Genomic DNA, 18,294 nt, shown 5'->3' with positions numbered 1-18,294 from the left:
AGACCTGGAAACCCCTCCATCACTTCTTCTTCCCTCTTTCACCCACCCTGGGGACATCACACACTCTGCCCCTCAGCCAGTCAGGTGCACCCACATGTGAGGATTCTGAGGATACTGCCTCTTCAAGGAATACCCATGCTCTGGGCCACACCAAAGCTGTGCTCAGAATAGGACAGTCACAGCAGGACCTGCAACATCCCTCTGAAGGCTCATACATTATAGCCTTGGTTTCCAACTGAAATTGTGTGTGGGCAAGGAGTGGTTGGATCCTCAGGGCTCAAACCTCATCAATACATTAAGTCCTTGGTGGATGCATAATGTCATGTCACTGCTGAGAGATGGGACTTAGATGGAGGGAAGTCACTGGGGACCTGCCGTGGAAAGACATGCCCTGTCCCTGGTCTCCTTCCTGTGTCTGTCTCTGCTTCCTGTCCATGATGAGGTGAGCAGCTCTGTACCACCATGCCCTTCCACCAAGATGCCCACCTAACTTGAGACGGCCCAGAAGCAACAGAGCACAGAACTGATGGACTAAACCCTCCGCAACCGTGAGCCAAAATAAACCTTTTCTCCCTTTAAGCTGCTTATGTTGGGTATTGCACTACATTGATGGAAAGCTGACAAGGGGTTCTGACGCATGTCTGCCAGTGGAAAAACAGATGTTTTATGCTGAGGCAGGTCATAGTTGGAGAAGCAAGATCTGACCCCTCCTCATGGATACAGCCACACTCCCTCTGCTGCTCAGCAGAGTCAAAAAAAAAAAAAAAAAAAAACCAACGGGCTCAAAGCAGCCAAGGTGAGAGGAGCCATCAACTCAGACTGCCAGCTTCTCCCTGCCCTGGGACCATGTGCCAGGTGATGTGTGGCTGTCTTCACACAGCTGTGAGGTTTCTTGTCCTAAGCCAATTAATTATTAGGAGGCAGGGGCTCAGTAACTTGTCCAAACTCTTAAAACTAGCCAACAGCTGAGTGTGGCAGGGCATATCTTTTTTTTTGTTTTAATCTTTTTTGGTAGGGCACATCTTTAATCCCAGCACTAGAGAGGCAGAAAGGTAGGAGGATTACCATGAGTTCAAGACCACCCAGGTCAGTCTGAGCTAGAGTAAGACCCTACCTCAACAACAACAACAACAAAAAAACTAGTTACCAGCTCATAACACTCCAAAATACCATGGCCCTGAGTATAATACAAGTTTAGCAAATACTAGGAGCACTCAAAAGCTCCCAGATGTGTTTTGAGAGGAATAAGTAGCAGAAACATGAAGCCATACATCTGACCTGTGCAGAGAGAGGGCCATCCTTTCTGCCCACAGAGTTCCAAAAGGATTCCTAACTGCCCCTTACCTCCGTAATTTGTCCAGCCAGTGACCTTGTATCTCCCCAAGCAAGTGGGTGTCAGCCAAAAACATGGCTTTCAGTACAGGCTCCTTTTGATGGCCATGGGCTGGCATCTTAACCTCAGGCCAGTGGCACCGAAAAATCACTAAGTAATAGATTAAATATTCACAAAACAGAAGCACAGAAAAGACAACAACTGTAAGTTTCAACAGCAACGAACTCTTCCTCTTCAACGGATGTAAAGTATGTCTTCTCAGGCCCCATCTGACTAGAGCCATTGCTCCTGTAGTTGTCAACAGAAGAGTCCAGTCCATCTAGAACCCAGCACGAGAAAACGTGGAACCCTGAGGAGGGTGGGAATGGGTCTGTGTCTGAGTCCTGTGCCTGCAGGGAAAAGGAAAAGAGGTGGGTTACATTCCTGATTATTGCCAGCACTGTTGACTTCTCTCTGTTAACATCTAAGGCATGGTGGGGCACATTGCAATTCAGCTATTCAGGATACTAAGGCAGCAGAAGTAATATCAGTTCAAGGCCAGCCTGAGCAATACGGCAAGATTCTGTCTCCAAACAAAGCAAAAACTGCCTGGCATGGTGGCACATGCTTTTAACCTCAGCACTTAAAGAGGCTGAGGTAGGAGGATTGCTTTGAGTTTAAGGCCACGCTGAGACTACATAGTGAATTCCAGGTCAGCCTGGGCTAGAGTGAGACCCTACCTTGAAAAATGAGATGAAGGGAGGGAAGGAGGAAGGGAAGGAGGGAGGAAGGAAGGAAGCAAAAACTAATGAGCTCCAGAATCCTATCTAAATCCTCAAATAACTGGACTCTGAAGTCCCTACACATGCATGTTCTAGAAGGATGCTATTTGAATGATTCTCCCACTAAGATGATAAAGTTTTCTTTTTTTATGAGAGATACACACAGAGAGGGAGAGAAAGCATGCACACACGAGAGAGAGAGGGGGGAGTGAGGGAGGGAGAGGGCATGCAAGGGAACTCCAGACACATGTGCCACCTTGTACATCTGGCTTACGTGGGATCTGGGGAGTTGAACATGGGTCCTTAGGCATGCCATAACAGCTAAGCCACCTCTCCAGCCTTTTTTGTTGTTGTTATTGTTTTCCTAATACTCCAGAAAATCATCCAGAGGAAATCTATCAAAAGGATATGTAAAGCTGGGTGTGGTGGCACATATCTGTAATCCCAGGGCTCAGGGAGGCAGAGGTAAGTGGATCACTGTAAGTTCAAGGCCATCCTGAGACTACGTAGGGAATTCCAGGTCAGCCTAAACTAGAAAGTGAGATCCTCAAAAAGCAGAAGGAAAAGGAAAAAAAAAGAAATGGTGTGTAGTAGCTAGGCTTAGTAGTGCATGCCTACAATCATAGAAGTTGAGAGGCTGAGGCAGGAGGACTACGGTCTAGTCCAGCTGAGCAATATACTGAGACCTTATTTCATGAAACAAAAATAAATAAATAAATAAAAGGAGACAGAGTAGGGTATGTTGACAAGCATTATGTAAGCATAAGCTGACTCTCCGAAAGATTCAACACCCCCCACCCCATAACTCTGTCATTTAAACATCATCGGGTTCGGGGGAGGGCTAGGGAAATGGCTCACCAGTTAGAGGCGCTTACTTGCAAGGAAGATCAGCCAGAGTTTGACTTCCCACCACCCAGTAAAGCCAGACGCAAAGTGGGGTATATATGTGCTGTCAGGCGGGGCCATGCTCAGAACAAAGACCCCACAGGGCGGCCATGCCCTCCGACACCCCCAGAGCCACCTTCCCGACCACGATGGGGGGGGGGCAGCAGTGTCAAGACGCCCCCTCGGCTCCCTCCCTCCCTTAAAACAGTTACATCCCTCAGCTCGCTCCCAGTGCGAGTAATGGCCACACAGGGGAACAGACCGGCTCCCAGCTAACAGGGCATCTCCCTCTGCCAAGGCCCTTCCAAAGGCCTCCATCTTCGGTCCCGGGTGCGACTTCCGTGGCCTCGCATCCTCACCCGAGAGCGGTGCCGATAAACCTGAACGAGCTTTGCTGATGGGGTCTGATCTGGTTCTTCGCCCAGCTGTGGACCCCACGCGATCGGTCGCCTTCTGAGATCAGGGTAAGTTGCCTGCTTTTTAGCCTCCGCCTTCCGCGCCCGAAGTCGCAGCAGCACCAGGACAAGCCCTTCTGATTTCCCAGCTGCCAGGCAGCCAGGTATCTTAAGGCATCGGGAGCCCCCACACACACACACACTTAGGATTACCCACCCTCTCACTGTTTGGGCCCAGGCCATTTTGGGGGACACCTCACTCTGGTCTCTGTCCCCCACCCCTGATTAGAACCTCTGGCCTCAGCTTTAAAATGGGTAACTGCGAAGCAAAACTCGACCCTTCATCGCCTCTGGGCTGTCTGTTACAAAACTTATCCAAATTGTTTTGGTTTGTTTTGCTTTGTTTTGTTTTTCAAGATAGGGCCTCACTGTAGCCCAGGCTGACCTGGAATTCACTATGGAGTCTCAGGTTGACCTCAAACTCATGGCGATCCTCCCACCTCTGCCTCCCAAGTGCTGGGATTAAAAGTGTGCACCACCACGCCTGGCCTAATCAAAAACCATCAAGCCTAGATGCCTGATTTTTTTGCTCTCACAAAGGTTGACCTTTTTATGAGCTTGACAACCAGTTGTGCTGGCTTCCGGTGAGTACTCTAGATTTCAATGTCCTCCGTGATTTGGAGGATTTTTAAAAAATATTTCTTGTTCATTTTTATTTATTTATTTGAGAGTGACAGAGAGAGAGAAGCAAATAGAGACAGAGAATAGGCACACCAGGGTCTCCAGCCACTGCAAACAGAACTCCAGACGCGTGCGCCCCCTTGTGCATCTGGCTAACGTGGGACCTGGGGAATTGAGCCTCGAACCTGGGTCCTTAGGCTTCACAGGCAAGCGCTTAACCGCTACGCCATCTCTCCAGCCCAATTGAGAGAATTTTTGTCTCAGCACCTGCAAATGGTCTGAGCTCCCTTATGTTCAGGCCTTTTGAGAACTATGCTCCCGTCCTTCTCTCTGTAGCCAATGTTCCATGGCTCAGGTTCTCTTAGCCAGAATAGACAAGCCAATAAACCAATCAAAACCACAAGACTCAAATCCCAAACCCCAGTCTTCAGCACTAACTGAACTACTGGAACACTTGCCCCCCAAACCACGCGGCCCTCCCAGCAATCCGCAGCCTCCTCCTCGCTCTCCCTCTCCTGCCACACCCGCCCCTCCTTCCCTCTTCCCCTCCTCCTGCTCTGGTTCCTCCTTCCCTATCTCCCACTTCTACCTCACCCAGCCCAGGGTAAAGCTCCAGTTATGAGGTAAGTCCATCACCTTCCTGGTGGACATGCATGAGGGGCACCTTTTCTGTTTTGCTTGCCCACTTGAGCCCCACCATCCCTTCATCCATCTCTGTTACAGGAGTTAATGGGGTTCCCCCCTTCCCACCAAAGACCCTACCTCTCCCCTGCTCATTGGCCAGATGCTTTTCTTCACATTCTTTTTTAGTCATGCCTGACTGCCCAGTATCCCTATCAGGCCAAGACATACTTAGCTACTTTGGGGCCACATTCTCACTAGCTCCCTATGCACCCCCCCGCGAAATGTATCTCCTTCTTCCTTTAACAGTGTCTCAAACCTCCACTCCCGACTGCCTATTCCTTTCCTCCTAGACCCAGTTGATGCGGGTGTGGGATATCCCCACTCCCATAACTGCTATACATCATGAATATGTCCTTATCCGTCTCAAGGACCCTTCCTCCTTCCCTTCACGACCTCAGTTTCCCATTTCCAAAACATTCTGCTGAGGACTCAAACCTATCGTCACCTATCTCATGTCACAAGGCCTTCTACACCTACCAACTCGCCCTTAACACTCCCACCCCCCCCCACGCCAGCCCTCTGGCCCTTATCACTTGGTACAAGACCTCCGATTAATCAATGAGGCAGTTGTCCCTGTTCACCCGGTAGTAGCTGACCCTTATACCCTCCAGTCTCATATCCCACCCACCACCACCCACTTCACAGTCTTCGACCTCAAAGATGCGTTCTTGGGCTGGAGAGTCGGCTTAGCGGTTAAGCGCTTGCCTGTGAAGCCTAAGGACCCTGGTTCGAGGCTCGGTTCCCCAGGTCCCACGTTAGCCAGATGCACAAGGGGGCGCACGCGTCTGGAGTTCGTTTGCAGAGGCTGGAAGCCCTGGCGCGCCCATTCTCTCTCTCTCCCTCTATCTGTCTTTCTCTCTGTGTCTGTCGCTCTCAAATAAATAAATAAATAATTTAAAAAAAAAAAAAGATGCGTTCTTTACAGCCCCCTCCACCCTGACTCATACTTCCCTTTTGCTTTCACTTGGGAAGATCCCAACACCCGTTCCTCCAGGCAGCTTACATGGACGGTCCTCCCCCAAGGCTTCTGGGACAGTCCCCACTTTTTATTGGCCAAGCCTTGGCCAGGGACCTCTCCACGTGTAGCCTTGAATCTAGCACTGTCCTGCAGCTGAAAGGCCCAAGAATTCAGAAGCTCAGAAATACTATCACACTCCAAAGGGAGCTTAGGCGGGCCCCCTGCATACCTCAAACTCCAGGCTTTACTCTCTGTTAGAAGCAAGTGAAGAATCCCTCTTCTCATTATATCAGAGCCCGCTCCTAATATAAAACTAGGTAAAAAGGGCATGAGATAGCCCTCAAGGATGGGAAATGAATAATAAAGTAAACCACTTATTTGGTTTCTGTAAATAGCCTGCACCATAAGCCTTAATAGCCCACACTGTAAGCCTTAGTAGCTCGCACCATAAGCTGTAGCAGCCTGCCTCAGACCACCAAGGTCATAGGAGGCTGATACCAGACTCTGCTACCCCCACCTAAGGAATTGCACAAGTGCTGACCTCCAAGGTCACAGGAGACTGATACCACACTCTGCTACCCCCACCTAAGGACCTGCGCAAATGCTGACCTCCAAGGTCCCAAGAGAATGATTGGTCCATGAGGGGCTTGAACAAAGTAAACTAATTGGCTTAGAAACTGTGGGGTGGCACAAACTGACTGGCTAACACCCTGCAGGGGCTCCTGATATTAAAAAATGATTGGTCTAATGCACAGGCTTTGTTAGAAACCCTATAAAAACTGCCCCGTTCCTGCATTCGGGGCTCTGCAGTCCTCTACCCCTGTGCGGTGTACGACTGTGGGCCCCAGCGCGCTTGGAATAAAATCCTCTTGCAGTTTGCATCAAGACCGCTTCTCGTGAGTGATTTGGGGTGTCACCATATCCGGGCAGGGACCCCCTGCTGGGGTTTTTCCTTCACAGCATGTAGATGACCTTGTACTCTGCAACCCATCCCCCCCTTTGTCCCAACAATCCTTGGCCTCCTTGGTTCTAAGGGCTACAGGATGTCTCCTTCAAAGCTCAACTTTGTTTTCCTACCATAAAATACCTGGGATTCCGGCTCTGAAAGGCCTTAACAGTTGATAGAATCCAAGCTCTCCTGTGACCTCCAGCCTCCAGAGAACACAGATCAAGCCGGGCGTGGTGGCACACGCCTTTAATGCCAGCACTTGGGAGGCAGAGGTAGGAGGATCGCCGTGAGTTCAAGGCCACCCCGAGACTACATAGTGAATTCTAAGTCAGCCTGGGACAGAGTGAGACCTTACCTCGAAAACCAAACAAATAAATTAAAAAACAGAGAACGCAGATCAAATCCTCTTTTTCCTTGGCCTCATGGGATTTTTTCTCACCACTGGATTCCTAATTTCACTGTCACAGCTAAACCGCTATATCGGGCAGCAAAAGAGACCCCTACGGGGCCCCTTTACCGCCCTGCTGCAGTCCATCACCATTTCTCATTGTTACGCGATGCTCTCTTGACAGCCGTGGCTCTGGCTCTCCCAGACCCCTCCTAACCATACCACCTCTTTACAGACGAAAGATCAAGAATGGCCAGGTGTCCTCAACAAGCCTACTGGAACCACACCCCGGGCAGCGCTTTCTTGTCTAAACACTTAGATTCCACAGCGTGTGGATGGCAGCCCCGCCTATGGGCCCTGGTGGCTGCGGCACAGCCGACTCGAGAGGCCCTCAAGGTCACATTGCCCACACCCATCACTGTCTCCTCATCTCCTGGGAAACAATCCTCTCCGTATCCCTGGGACTCTTACAAAACTACACATCTCTAAACTCCCATGACATGTTTTAATTGTTATGCACTCCAAGGGCCTGCCTTTGTCCCTCTTCCATTGACAACCAACGTCACCCCTATAGATAGTTGCCCAAGACATCCCCTTTCTTCCTCACTGTTCATAGCCCCATACCTCAATATCTCTGAGTGCTGGGCTCCAGCAGGGATACAACGGCCCCCCTGCCACACAAATCCATAACCTTGCCTTGGACTTGTCCCTGCCCCCAGGGACATTGTTCCTCTGCAACTCACTACTCTACCACTGCGCCTCCCCTCACGGCAAAGTCCCATGCGTCCATCAGCAAGCGCTGACTGACCTGCATGGAGGGCTCACCGATGCAGTGGAGACCACCGCAATGGCCACACCATCCCTACAGCGCCAGCTGTCGTCGCTGGCACGGGTAACTCTACAAACCAGGAGGGCTCTGGACCTACTAACCGCAGAAAAGGGCGGAATGCGGCTGCTATACAACCGGGCCTGGTGGAGACCCGAGTAAAAACACTCCAGACGCTGGGCGGAGACCTCAGGTGCCGCTTCAGTAGCCGGGCATCCTCCCCAAGCTGGTGGCCATCCACGCCTTCACCCTGGCTCACCCCACTTATGAACCCAATAATAGTGATTTGTCTTTTTCTTCTGATAGCCCCTTTCCCCCTCTGCTTCCTCCAGGAGCGCATCGGGGAAGTTTCCAGGGTGGCCGTCAACCAAATGCCCCTACGCTCACAGTTCCCTTGAACACGGACCTGTCAACTTCCGACTCTCCCACGTTGTCCCCGGCCAGCTTGAAGTAGCCAGGACTTGAGTTGGCACCCATGTACACACAAAGGTCAGAATGTTAGGCGGGGCCATGCTCAGAACAAAGACCCAACATGGTGGCTATGCCCTCCAACACCCCCATCCCCCACCTTCCACTGTATGATCTGGGCCAGCAGTGTCAAGACTCCCCCCTCTGCTCCCTCCCTTCCTTAAAACAGTTACACTCCTCAGCTTGCTCCCCTGTGCTAGCTGCGGCCAAATAGGGAAACAGACCAGCTCCCAGCTAACACGTCATCTCCCCCTCCTCCCCCCCGGCCCCCCGCCCTTCAAAAGGCCTCCATCTCAGGTCCCAAGTGCGACTTCCCTGGCCTCGCATCTAGACCAGAGAAACTCGCCCGAGCTGCACCAATACACCTGAACTAGCTTTGTTGATCTGGTCCGATCTGGTTCTTCGTGTCGGTCAAACCTGTCATGTGCCCATACATACATACATACATACATATATACACATACATACATACATACATACATACACACACATAAAAATCAACATGTTCATAGGCCTCCTGTGATGTTACTTGTCTTTGGTGTAAATTCATCAATTCTCAACTCTTCTTTTCCACAAACATCAATATTCACAGAAAAGATGTTTCACAGATCCAAGCCATCCGTTTCACCCTCGATCAGCACTCAGGAACTAACAGAGCCATGTTCCATAAATGTGAACATTGAGTACTGCCACCACATTATACGTTTTCACAAAAATGGGGTTTCTCCTGCAAATTAGCCTTAAATTCCATCTATCCTTTTATTTGACAAGTTATCCACAGTGGCTTCTCTGAGGGAAGCTTAAAAGAGTCCATGGATTCATCCTGACCCTTAGGTGAATTTTGCATCCTATGAAGGAAACACATTTTTGAACATATTTTGAAGATGCCCCAAGATGTGCTACGGCAGACAGCATTCTACTTCACATGCTCAAGATGAGAGTCTAAGATGAGCAACAGCCTGCAAGCTCTGAGCCCAGAAAGGCTGCTGGACTGGAGAGATGCTCAGTGGCTAAGGGAACTTGCTTACAAAACCCTGCCGGCCTAGGTTCAATTTTCCAGCACATAAAGATGAACACAAAAACTAGCGCATGGCATTCATTTGTAGCAGCAATAAGCCCTAGGGGGTGTGTGTGTGTGCTGTGTGTATACACATATGCAAATAATTTTAAGTGGGTGCTGACATCTGGTGGGGGAGGGGTCATAGACCACAGTGACCAGAGACCCCTCCCCCAAGCGAACTGATGGAGAACAGAAAGCCTTTCTTGGGGAGCGGACTGTCCAGCATGAATTTAGGAGCAGCCTATGGTTCACGGGCATAGCACCACGAACAATCTGATCTCATTGCTATAGACTCTAATGCCATCTCTGTGGCTTTCCCAGTTCAAAACTATTCACACCCACAACAGAGAGATGAAGAATAAAGTCCAGCCCCTATTAAAGTGTATGGTTCACTTACGGTGGTGTTATACAATAAACCATAATGAAAATATGGAAAATGTTGAAAACCTTACCTAAAGAAAAATAAAGAACAGGGAACATGCACTTGGAACCTTTATCCAAAGTTGAGAATTTAACCACAGAATTGGGAATGCCTGGGGAAACTGATATAGAGGAGTTAATTATCCTACAGTTCAAATGGGCCACTGACTGACTATTGGTAGGTTGTACTATTTCTTACTTCTACCTCTGGCTGTTAAGAAGAAAATAGAATAATAAGAGGGTGGAATGGGTAGCTGTGATGGTTAACCTTGATTGTCAACTTGACTGGATCAGGCATCAACTAAGAATCAGACTTCTGGGTTAGTCTGTGACAGCATTTCTAGGAAGAACTAACCGAGGGAGGAAGGCTCTCCCCCAGAGTGAGCAGCTCAGATAAAAAGAAGTTTGGAGCCGATGTGGTAGCACATGCCTTTAATCCCAGCACTTGGGAGGCAGAGGTAGGTGGATCGCCGTGAGTTCGAGGCCACCCGGAGACTACATAGTGAGTTCCAGGTCAGCCTGGACTAGAGTGAGACCCTACATCGAAAAAAAAAAAAAGGTTTGGGGCTGGAGAGATGGCTTAGTGGTTAAGGCATTTGCCTGTGAAGTCTAAGGACCCACATTTAACTCTCCAGATCCCACATAAGCCAGACGCACAAAGGTGAGGCAAGCGCAAGGTAGCACATGCCCACTAAGTGATGCAAGTATCTGGAGTTTGACTGAAGGCCCTGGCACACCAATTCTCTCTCTCTAAAATAAAAATAAATAAATAACTTTTAAAAAAGAGAGATTTGACTACTTTTTTTTTTAAGCACTTACCTTTGTCCCTTGCTGGGAAGTACATCTACCCTGATGCTGCCTGTGGTAGTTTGGCCCCCAATATATTCAGTGTTTTATTACTTTGTAGTTTGCATCTGGGCCACCTGGCTGGAGGCAGTTTCACTGGGCGGATCTTAAGATGTGGTGGTGGGTTTGAGATTTCAATCTAAAGATATGCTAAGTGTGCTGTGCTTTCCTGCTTTTGGCTTTTCACTTCTGCTTCCTCTCTCTCTCTCTCTCTCTCTCTCTCTCTCTCTGCTTGGTCCTGTGAAGGCAAGCCAGCTTCTTCTGCCATTATGGAACTTCCCCTGCATCTGTAAGCTTCCATAAATATCCCTTCCTCCATAACTGTGCCTGGTCTGGACGTTCATCTCAGTGAACCTAAGCTACAACTGCCGTCCTCCACTGACATAGGATCGCAGCCTCTGCAGCCTTTCAATGTGGGCTGAAGACCAGCGGTGATGAAAAATTGCTTGGGGAAAAAAAAAAAAAAAAAAGATTATAAAATGAAGCGTACATATTTGTATTAAGAGACCCGACTCTGATCCGCTTCCTGTTTTTCCCACGCGTCAGCAGAGGGCCACAGAGAAGTTGTTACTGTCGCAGCTGCTCCTCCTTCTGCTGGGAGCTGCTAGGAGGATGGAGAGAAAGGAAACTGAAAGAGACGCTTCCTGGCTTTCACAGTCTACTATTAAGCAGTCCATCCTGGAGGTAACGACTCTGGGCTTCCTGCACCTGTTCACATAATTCCTTCCCAGATTTACAAGCTTGTTTTTTGTTTGTTTGGGTTTGGTTTTGCCCATGGTTCCAAGGTCACGTAGTTCTATAAAGCTGTCTACAAAAAATCTAGCAACCCACACTCAGGGGCCAGAGGTATTTTTGAAGCATAAGCTTCCCTTCAGCCCACTGGCATAATAATAATTTTTTTTCAAGGTAGGGTCTCACTCTAGTCCAGGCTGACCCCGAATTCACTGTGCACTCTTAGGGTGGCCTCAAACTCAGCGATCCTCCTACCTTGAACTACCCAACCCATATCATATAATATAACAAATCTTCTTTGTAATATAAACTCATTCTATCAGTTCTTTTTTAATTTTTTTTTTTTTTTTTTGGTTTTTTGTTTTTTTCAAGGCTCACTCTAACCCGGCTGACCTGGACCTCACTCAGCCCAAGGCTGGCCTCAATCTCACAGAGATCTCCCTACCTCTGCCTCCTCAGTGCTGGGATTAAATGTGTGCGCCACCACACCCACCTGACCTTTTATTTTAATATTTATATATTTAAGAAACAGAAAGAGCACCAGGGCATCGTGGCACTGCAAATGAACTCCAAATACATGTGCTACTTTGTGCCTCTGGCTTTACATGGGTACTGGGGAATCACAGCCCAGTCTGTCAGGCTTTGAAAGCAAGTGCCTTTAACCACTGAACCATCTCCCCAGCCCTTATTCCGTTAGTTCTGTGCTTCTAGAGATCCCTAATAAACACAGTCACCCTCAGGACTTCCTCATTCCTCTTTTTTAGTTTTTTTTTTTTTTTTTTTTTTTTTTGGTTTGTTTGCTTGCTTGGTGGTAGGGATTAAACAACCATCTCCTTCACTTGCTGGGTAATATGCACCCTGTCTACTTAAAAAGATTAGAACATGCTAGATGTTAAGCATGTCCTGTCCCCAAAGAAGATGTAAGGAAGCCTTGCATATAGTGTGGAATCAAATGTTCCTACTGGGCGCTTCCTCAGAGAACCTACAATGTCATTCTACCAGGTCCCGGCGCTCAGGGCATATATTCTTCACTAACAATGTCCTCCACACCTCGGCTTTTCTCCACGGTCAAATCGAAAGTGCCAAGGTAGGGCTGGAGAGATGGCTTAGCGGTTAAGCGCTTGCCTGTGAAGCCTAAGAACCCCGGTTCGAGGCTCGGTTCCCCAAGTCCCACGTTAGCCAGATGCACAAGGGGGCGCACGCGTCTGCAGTTCGTTTGCAGAGGCTGGAAGCCCTGGCGCGCCCATTCTCTCTCTCTCCCTCTATCTGTCTTTCTCTCTGTCTGTCACTCTCAAATAAATAAATAAAAAATGAACAAAAAATATTTTAAAAAATATTAAAAAAAAAGAAAGTGCCAAGGTACCAATCACTACATGCTTTTGCTCCCAACTGAGGACACCTCGAAGTGTGAAAAAGGACACTAGGAATATAAGAAACGAGGCCACCATATACACCAGGGCTGGCCCAGACAGCGGGATGTGTGGCCACCCTGCACCCAGCTCTGTCCAGTAATGCTAGTGCTACTGAGTGGGTACTGGCGAGGAGAGAGCCGCCACAGGGATCTGACACCGAAACCAGTACCTATGAGGCCTGGCTGGAAATTTCCACCTGGCTGACACCCAGAAGAAAGAGAAAAGTAATGGACCTATTTAAAATGTCGGGAGATGGCTTAGTGATTAAGGCGCTTGCCTGTGAAACCCAAGGACAAAAGTTCAATTCCCCAGAACCCATGTAAGCCAGATGCACATGGTAGGGCATGCATCTGGAGCTTGTTTGCAGTGGCTGGAGATCCTGGCATGCCCATTCTCTTATCTGTCGCTTTCTCTCTCGTAAATAAATAAATAAATGCCAAGAGAAAAAATGTCAAGAAGTCTATAATTCAGCTTTGAGAAATGAAGAAATTCAAACATCTATAGTGGTTTGAACGTAAACTGTCTGCCACAGCCTCATGCACTTGTGACTAAGCCTCACCCCTAGCTGGTGGAATTTCCGGAAGTGGAGCCACACTGGCGAAGGGGCCAACCTGGACGTTTATTAAGCCGCTCACTCCCTAGTAATATTTGAGCCAGCTTCCTGCTCCTGGTACACTTTCCCTTCCATGATGAAACTTCCCCATGAAGCCGCAAGCTAAAAATAAAGCCTTTCCTTCTGTAAGCTGCTGGTGGTTGGGTGTTTTGTCCCAGCAACACAAAGGTACCTGCTGAAACATCCTCCATCACCCCCCCCCCGCCCCAGGGAACAAGAGAAAGCAGGAGGGGCCCAAGAAAAAATGAAGCTCTTTCTCAAGAGACCCAATGTCCTTGGTTTTAATTAAGTCAAACATAATAAAGCCAAGCATTTGATCTTACTTAATATCTCATTTTCTTTCAAGGGGCCTCAAATCTCCTAAATTCCTAAGGGCTAAGCCCAAAACAGCAGCTGCAATATACCAAAGCCTCCCTTCCTGAAACCATGGAGGTCAGCAGGAAGAAACCTTGCCCTTCTTGGGTTGGGCTTGGCTTTCCTCCAGAGGCAAACCCTGGCTACTCTATAGGCTCCAGGTTGCCTGTTTCCCTGAGGAGAAATACCGGAATGGCAACTTGGCAATTAAGTGCTCTCCCACACCCACTTTCTTTCACAAGAGAACCTTGTTTGAGCAATTATGATTAGGTGGTGCAAGGAACTATGGGTGTGAGAAGGCTGTGGTGGGAGGTGTGGGGACGCAAAGGAGCAAGCCTCCAGCTTCCCTGAACCAAAACCAGGAAGGCAAAGGGCTCAGAGACAACCCAGCTGTTCCCACAAGCCCACTCTGCAAGACCCACTCACGCCACTGCCCCTCAACGAGGGCCACACTGCAAATGAGCAAAGGTGATTAGAACGCCGGCCTGCTTTCAAAAGTCTACTGTCTTCTTTGACCACAAAGAAATCAAAATGCCCAAGTCAGAGCCACTCAACCAAAGAAGGTCTTAGACTCAGAAAAGAGGGAAGGGAAAGAAGAGAGGCCCCTGAATTCTGCACGAATCAGCTTTCGGTATAATGTCATCATATAAAGAAAGAAACATTTGGGGCTGGAGAAATAGCTTAGCAATTAAGGCGCTTGCCTGCAAAGCCAAAGGACCCCATTTCAATCACCCAAGACCCAGGCAAGCCAGATGCACAAAGTGGCGTGTGCATCTGGAGTTTGTTTGCACTGGCTGGAGGCCCTGCTGTGCTCATTCTCTCTTTCTCCCCCCCCCCCCCGCCACCATCTCTCTCTCTTTAATAAATAAATAAAAATAAAAATATTTTTAAAAAGAAAGGAACGTTCATTAATATCCACAGTGGAAGAATTTTTAACAAAGCTAGAAGAGACTCATTAGTGGTTTGTGAGATCAGTTTGGTGGTTTGTGACCAGAAATTTTTTTGGGGGGAGTGGGTGGGCAGTGTTCAAGGTAGGGTCTCATTTTAACCCAAGCTGACCTAGAACTCACTCTGTAGTCCCAGGCTGGCCTCACCCAGCTCAGAATTTTTTTTTTAATTTATTTTGAGAGACAAAGAGACACTGGGCGTGCCAGGGCCTTCAGATTCTGCAAATGAACTCCAGACATGTGCACCCCTTTTATGCATGTGCAACATTGCACACTTGCGTCACTGCATCTGGTTTATGTGGGACCTAAAGAATTGAACAGGAGTTCTCTAGGCTTCACAGGCAAGCATCTTAACCGCTAAGCCGTCTCTCCAGCCCAGAATTTTTAAACAATGAAATAGAATAAAACAGGAAGTACTAACTTGTTCTCTTCATGGTAAAATTAAAGTCATGAAACTTTGTTTCCATTTGAACACACTTGTATCTTTGTTTATTGATCATGATATAAAATGTATGTCTCCCTGCCTTAGATTGTCAACCCCGTAAGCACCCGGCCTTATCGTCACATCCCCTACGTCTAGCACGTGGCATGCACACAGTAAATGCTCAGTAAAACCTGATTTACTGGCTTCTATTTAGTCTCATTCCTCGCCCCACCCCAAAAAACAATGCCAGACTCACTGCTTAAAAGTAAATAATGGGCATGGTGACCTCTCAGGCCAGCCTGAGACTGCACAGGAAATTTCAGGTCAGCCTGAGCCAGAGCAAGACCCTACCTCAAAAGGGGAGGGGGTTGGCTGGAGAGACGGCTTAGCAGTTAAGGTGCTTGCCTGTGAAGCCTAAGGACTCATGTTCAACTCTCCAGGTCCCACATAAGCTACTAGATGCACAGTGACACAAGTGCACAAAGTCACACGTGTGCCCAAGGGGGCACACAGTCTGGCATTCCATTGTAGTGGCTAGAGAACCTGGCATGCCAATTCTCCCATTATTTCTCTCTCTCATTTGCACATTAAAAAAAAAAAAACAGTCCATTGTGCTTGCCTCACCAAAAATAAAAAAATTTAATTAAAAAATATTTTTAAATAAAAAAAAAGTGGCTAGAGGTCCTGGTACATTGTCTCCTCTCTCTCATTTAAAAAAAAGTGTTTTTTTAAATATTTTATTTAGTTACTTATTTATTTGAGGGAGAGAAACAGGCAGATAGAGAATGGGTGTGGTGGTGCATACCTTTAATCCCAGCACTCAGGAAGCAGAGGTAGGAAGATTGCTGTGTTCAAGGCCACCCTGAGATTACATAGTGAATTCCAGGTCAGCCTGGGCTACAGTGAGACCCTACCTCAAAAAAGAGAGAGAATGGGTGTGCCAGGGCCCCTAGCCACTGCAAATGAGCTCCAGACACATGAACCGTCTTGTGCATCTGGCTTACGTGAGTATTGGGGAGTCGAACCTGGGTCCTTAGGCTTCACACAAGCACCACAACCACTAAGCCATCTCTCCAGCCCTAAAAATGGTCTTAAAAAGACATGCAACACACAGTCTCTAAAGCATACTACATAAGTACTACCCCGTCAAAAAAAAAAATTTTGAGGAGCCCTGCTGCCCCAGGGAATCAATGAGGCACCTCACCTTTAAAGGATGCTCCCATAGACTGAGTCTGGTATCAAGGCTCCAAGTAGGCATCAGCTTCCCAAAATCAGAGCTCACTCCTCTGTTGCTGAGTCATCTTTATTTGAGTGAACTATCCACATGTAACCTGATGGTGAAAGCAAAACGAAAGCCAAGAAGATAAATGAAAAATGGCGGCTGTGGAGAGGGTTCAGCAGTTACAAGTGCTTGCAAAGCCTGCCAGCCAGGTTCAACTCCCCAACCACCTACCCAGGTAAATCAGATGGTGTTCATTTGCAGTAGCAAGAAATCCTAGTGTGCCTATATACATACATAAATAATTTCTTTTTTTGAAAAATGATTGACATTATGTTGCCCAAGAACCAGTGTTTCTAGGGCTGGGGGTGCAATTCACTACAAATACTTTTGCAGAGCATGACTTCTGCAGTCCCTGACACTACTTACACAAGACCTTCATAACAGGAGGAAAAGGGAACATCAAAATTAAAAGGACTAATTGAAAGGGGGAGATTTGATGGAGGGTGGATTTGAGAGAGGGAGAGTGGGAATGAGGGAGGGAATTGTCATGGTTTATTTTCTATAAATATGGAAGCTGTCAACAAAGTGATTTTTTTTAAATTCCTTTTGCACAACGCCCTGAGTTTGATGCCCAGCTCCACAAGTCTTCTAAGTTGTAATATAAAATATTTATTTATAGCAGGGCGTGGTGGCACACGCCTTTAATCCCAGCACTCGGGAGGTAGAGGCAGGAGAATTGCCATGAGTTCGAGGCCACCCTAAGACTACATAGTGAATTCCAGGTCAGCCTGAACTGGAACGAGACCCTACCTCCAAAAAAAAAAAAAATTGTATAAAACATAAGGACATTATCTATACTGCCCAACCTGTAAGAAGAGCTACAACCCATAATTATAAACAAAATAATATGATTGACCAATTTTCAACATCTAAGCTATCTTTAAATACCTAAATCCTCCCCAAATATCATGAAAATAGAATTTACGTGCACTTTTTAACCTGTCCATTAAGTCAAACACATTACCATCATGTCATCCATCCCTACTTGCACACGAAAATCTACATCTTAAGCGGTAATTTGAAATGATAAAACTTTTTCGGCCTGCAAGTAAGTCATAATCAAATACATCTTTCATAATTTCCAGAAAGCTGTTTCTGCAAATGAACCAGGAGCTTCCCCTTTGCAATGGTTAAGAAACAGCCATTAACCTTGACGCTTTAAAGCTGCAACGCGGCCCAAGAGCCCTTATACAAATCGCGCTTTTCCGGGGTGCTCCCGCACCCTTCAACGCGGAGGGAAGCCAAGGTCCCCCATCACGTCCCTCCCGGTCCCGCCACCGGCCCCTGGGCCTGGTGACTGTGGCCCGGTGAGGGGGACCCGGACTGGCAGCGGGGGTCCCAGAGCTCCCCCAGAACCGGGCGCCGGCTTCCCGCGACCGCAGCGGTGCTCGGGCGACCGTGTCACCTCGGCAACCGTCTCCTCGGCCGCCAGAGCCCAACGGGAGCCCCCACCCCACCCCAGCCCCAGCCTCGAGCTCCGGGAGCGGCGCCCGGCCCACCTGGCCTCGGCGCCTGCGTTCTGGAACGCGGGCCGCGAGCCGGCGCGCCCCTCGCCCGGAGCGCGGCAGGAGCATCCAGGCCGCCGCGCCCAGGATGCGCGGGGACGGGGAGCGCGGAGCGGAGCCCGGGCCCGCGGGGGAGCGTCGTGCCCGGGGAACGGCGGCCCGGGAGCCCGCCCGGTCCCGCTGCAAGCCGGAAGCGGCCCGACCCGGCCGCCCCGAGCCCTTCCGGCCGCCCTGCGCGCGGGCCCCGCTTCCTTCCCCGGCAAACGTCCCAGCCCGAGCGCCGCGGCGCCGCGTCCTTGGCCCTGGGGCCCGGCGACGCCAGGGGCTCGGGGGAGGCGAAGGCGAGACCAGGGACGGGTGGGCGAGGGTGT

General features: G+C 48.8%; 1 protein-coding gene across 2 annotated transcripts in view; it reads right to left on the bottom strand.

Annotated features, from left to right (window-relative positions):
• Window positions 1–17,993, bottom strand: part of Mppe1 (metallophosphoesterase 1) — a 30,979-nt gene extending 12,986 nt beyond the window's left edge. The window contains exons 1-3 of one of the 2 annotated variants that reach the window (XM_045144473.1): window positions 17,918–17,993; window positions 16,341–16,467; window positions 1,345–1,722 (exon numbers count right to left, since the gene is read on the bottom strand). In XM_045144473.1, coding sequence (XP_045000408.1) covers window positions 1,345–1,652 — 308 coding nt within the window. In that variant the 5' untranslated portion in view covers window positions 1,653–1,722; window positions 16,341–16,467; window positions 17,918–17,993. Of the gene's footprint in view, window positions 1–1,344; window positions 1,723–16,340; window positions 16,468–17,567; window positions 17,701–17,917 lie in introns of those variants that run through there. The other variant, XM_045144472.1, reaches the window with a different exon arrangement.
• Between the last annotated feature and the right edge of the window lie 301 nt (window positions 17,994–18,294).

Source organism: Jaculus jaculus, chromosome 2 (assembly GCF_020740685.1).
Source record: "Jaculus jaculus isolate mJacJac1 chromosome 2, mJacJac1.mat.Y.cur, whole genome shotgun sequence".
Lineage (NCBI taxonomy): Eukaryota > Metazoa > Chordata > Mammalia > Rodentia > Dipodidae > Jaculus > Jaculus jaculus.
This window is presented reverse-complemented; position numbering and strand designations above follow the sequence as displayed.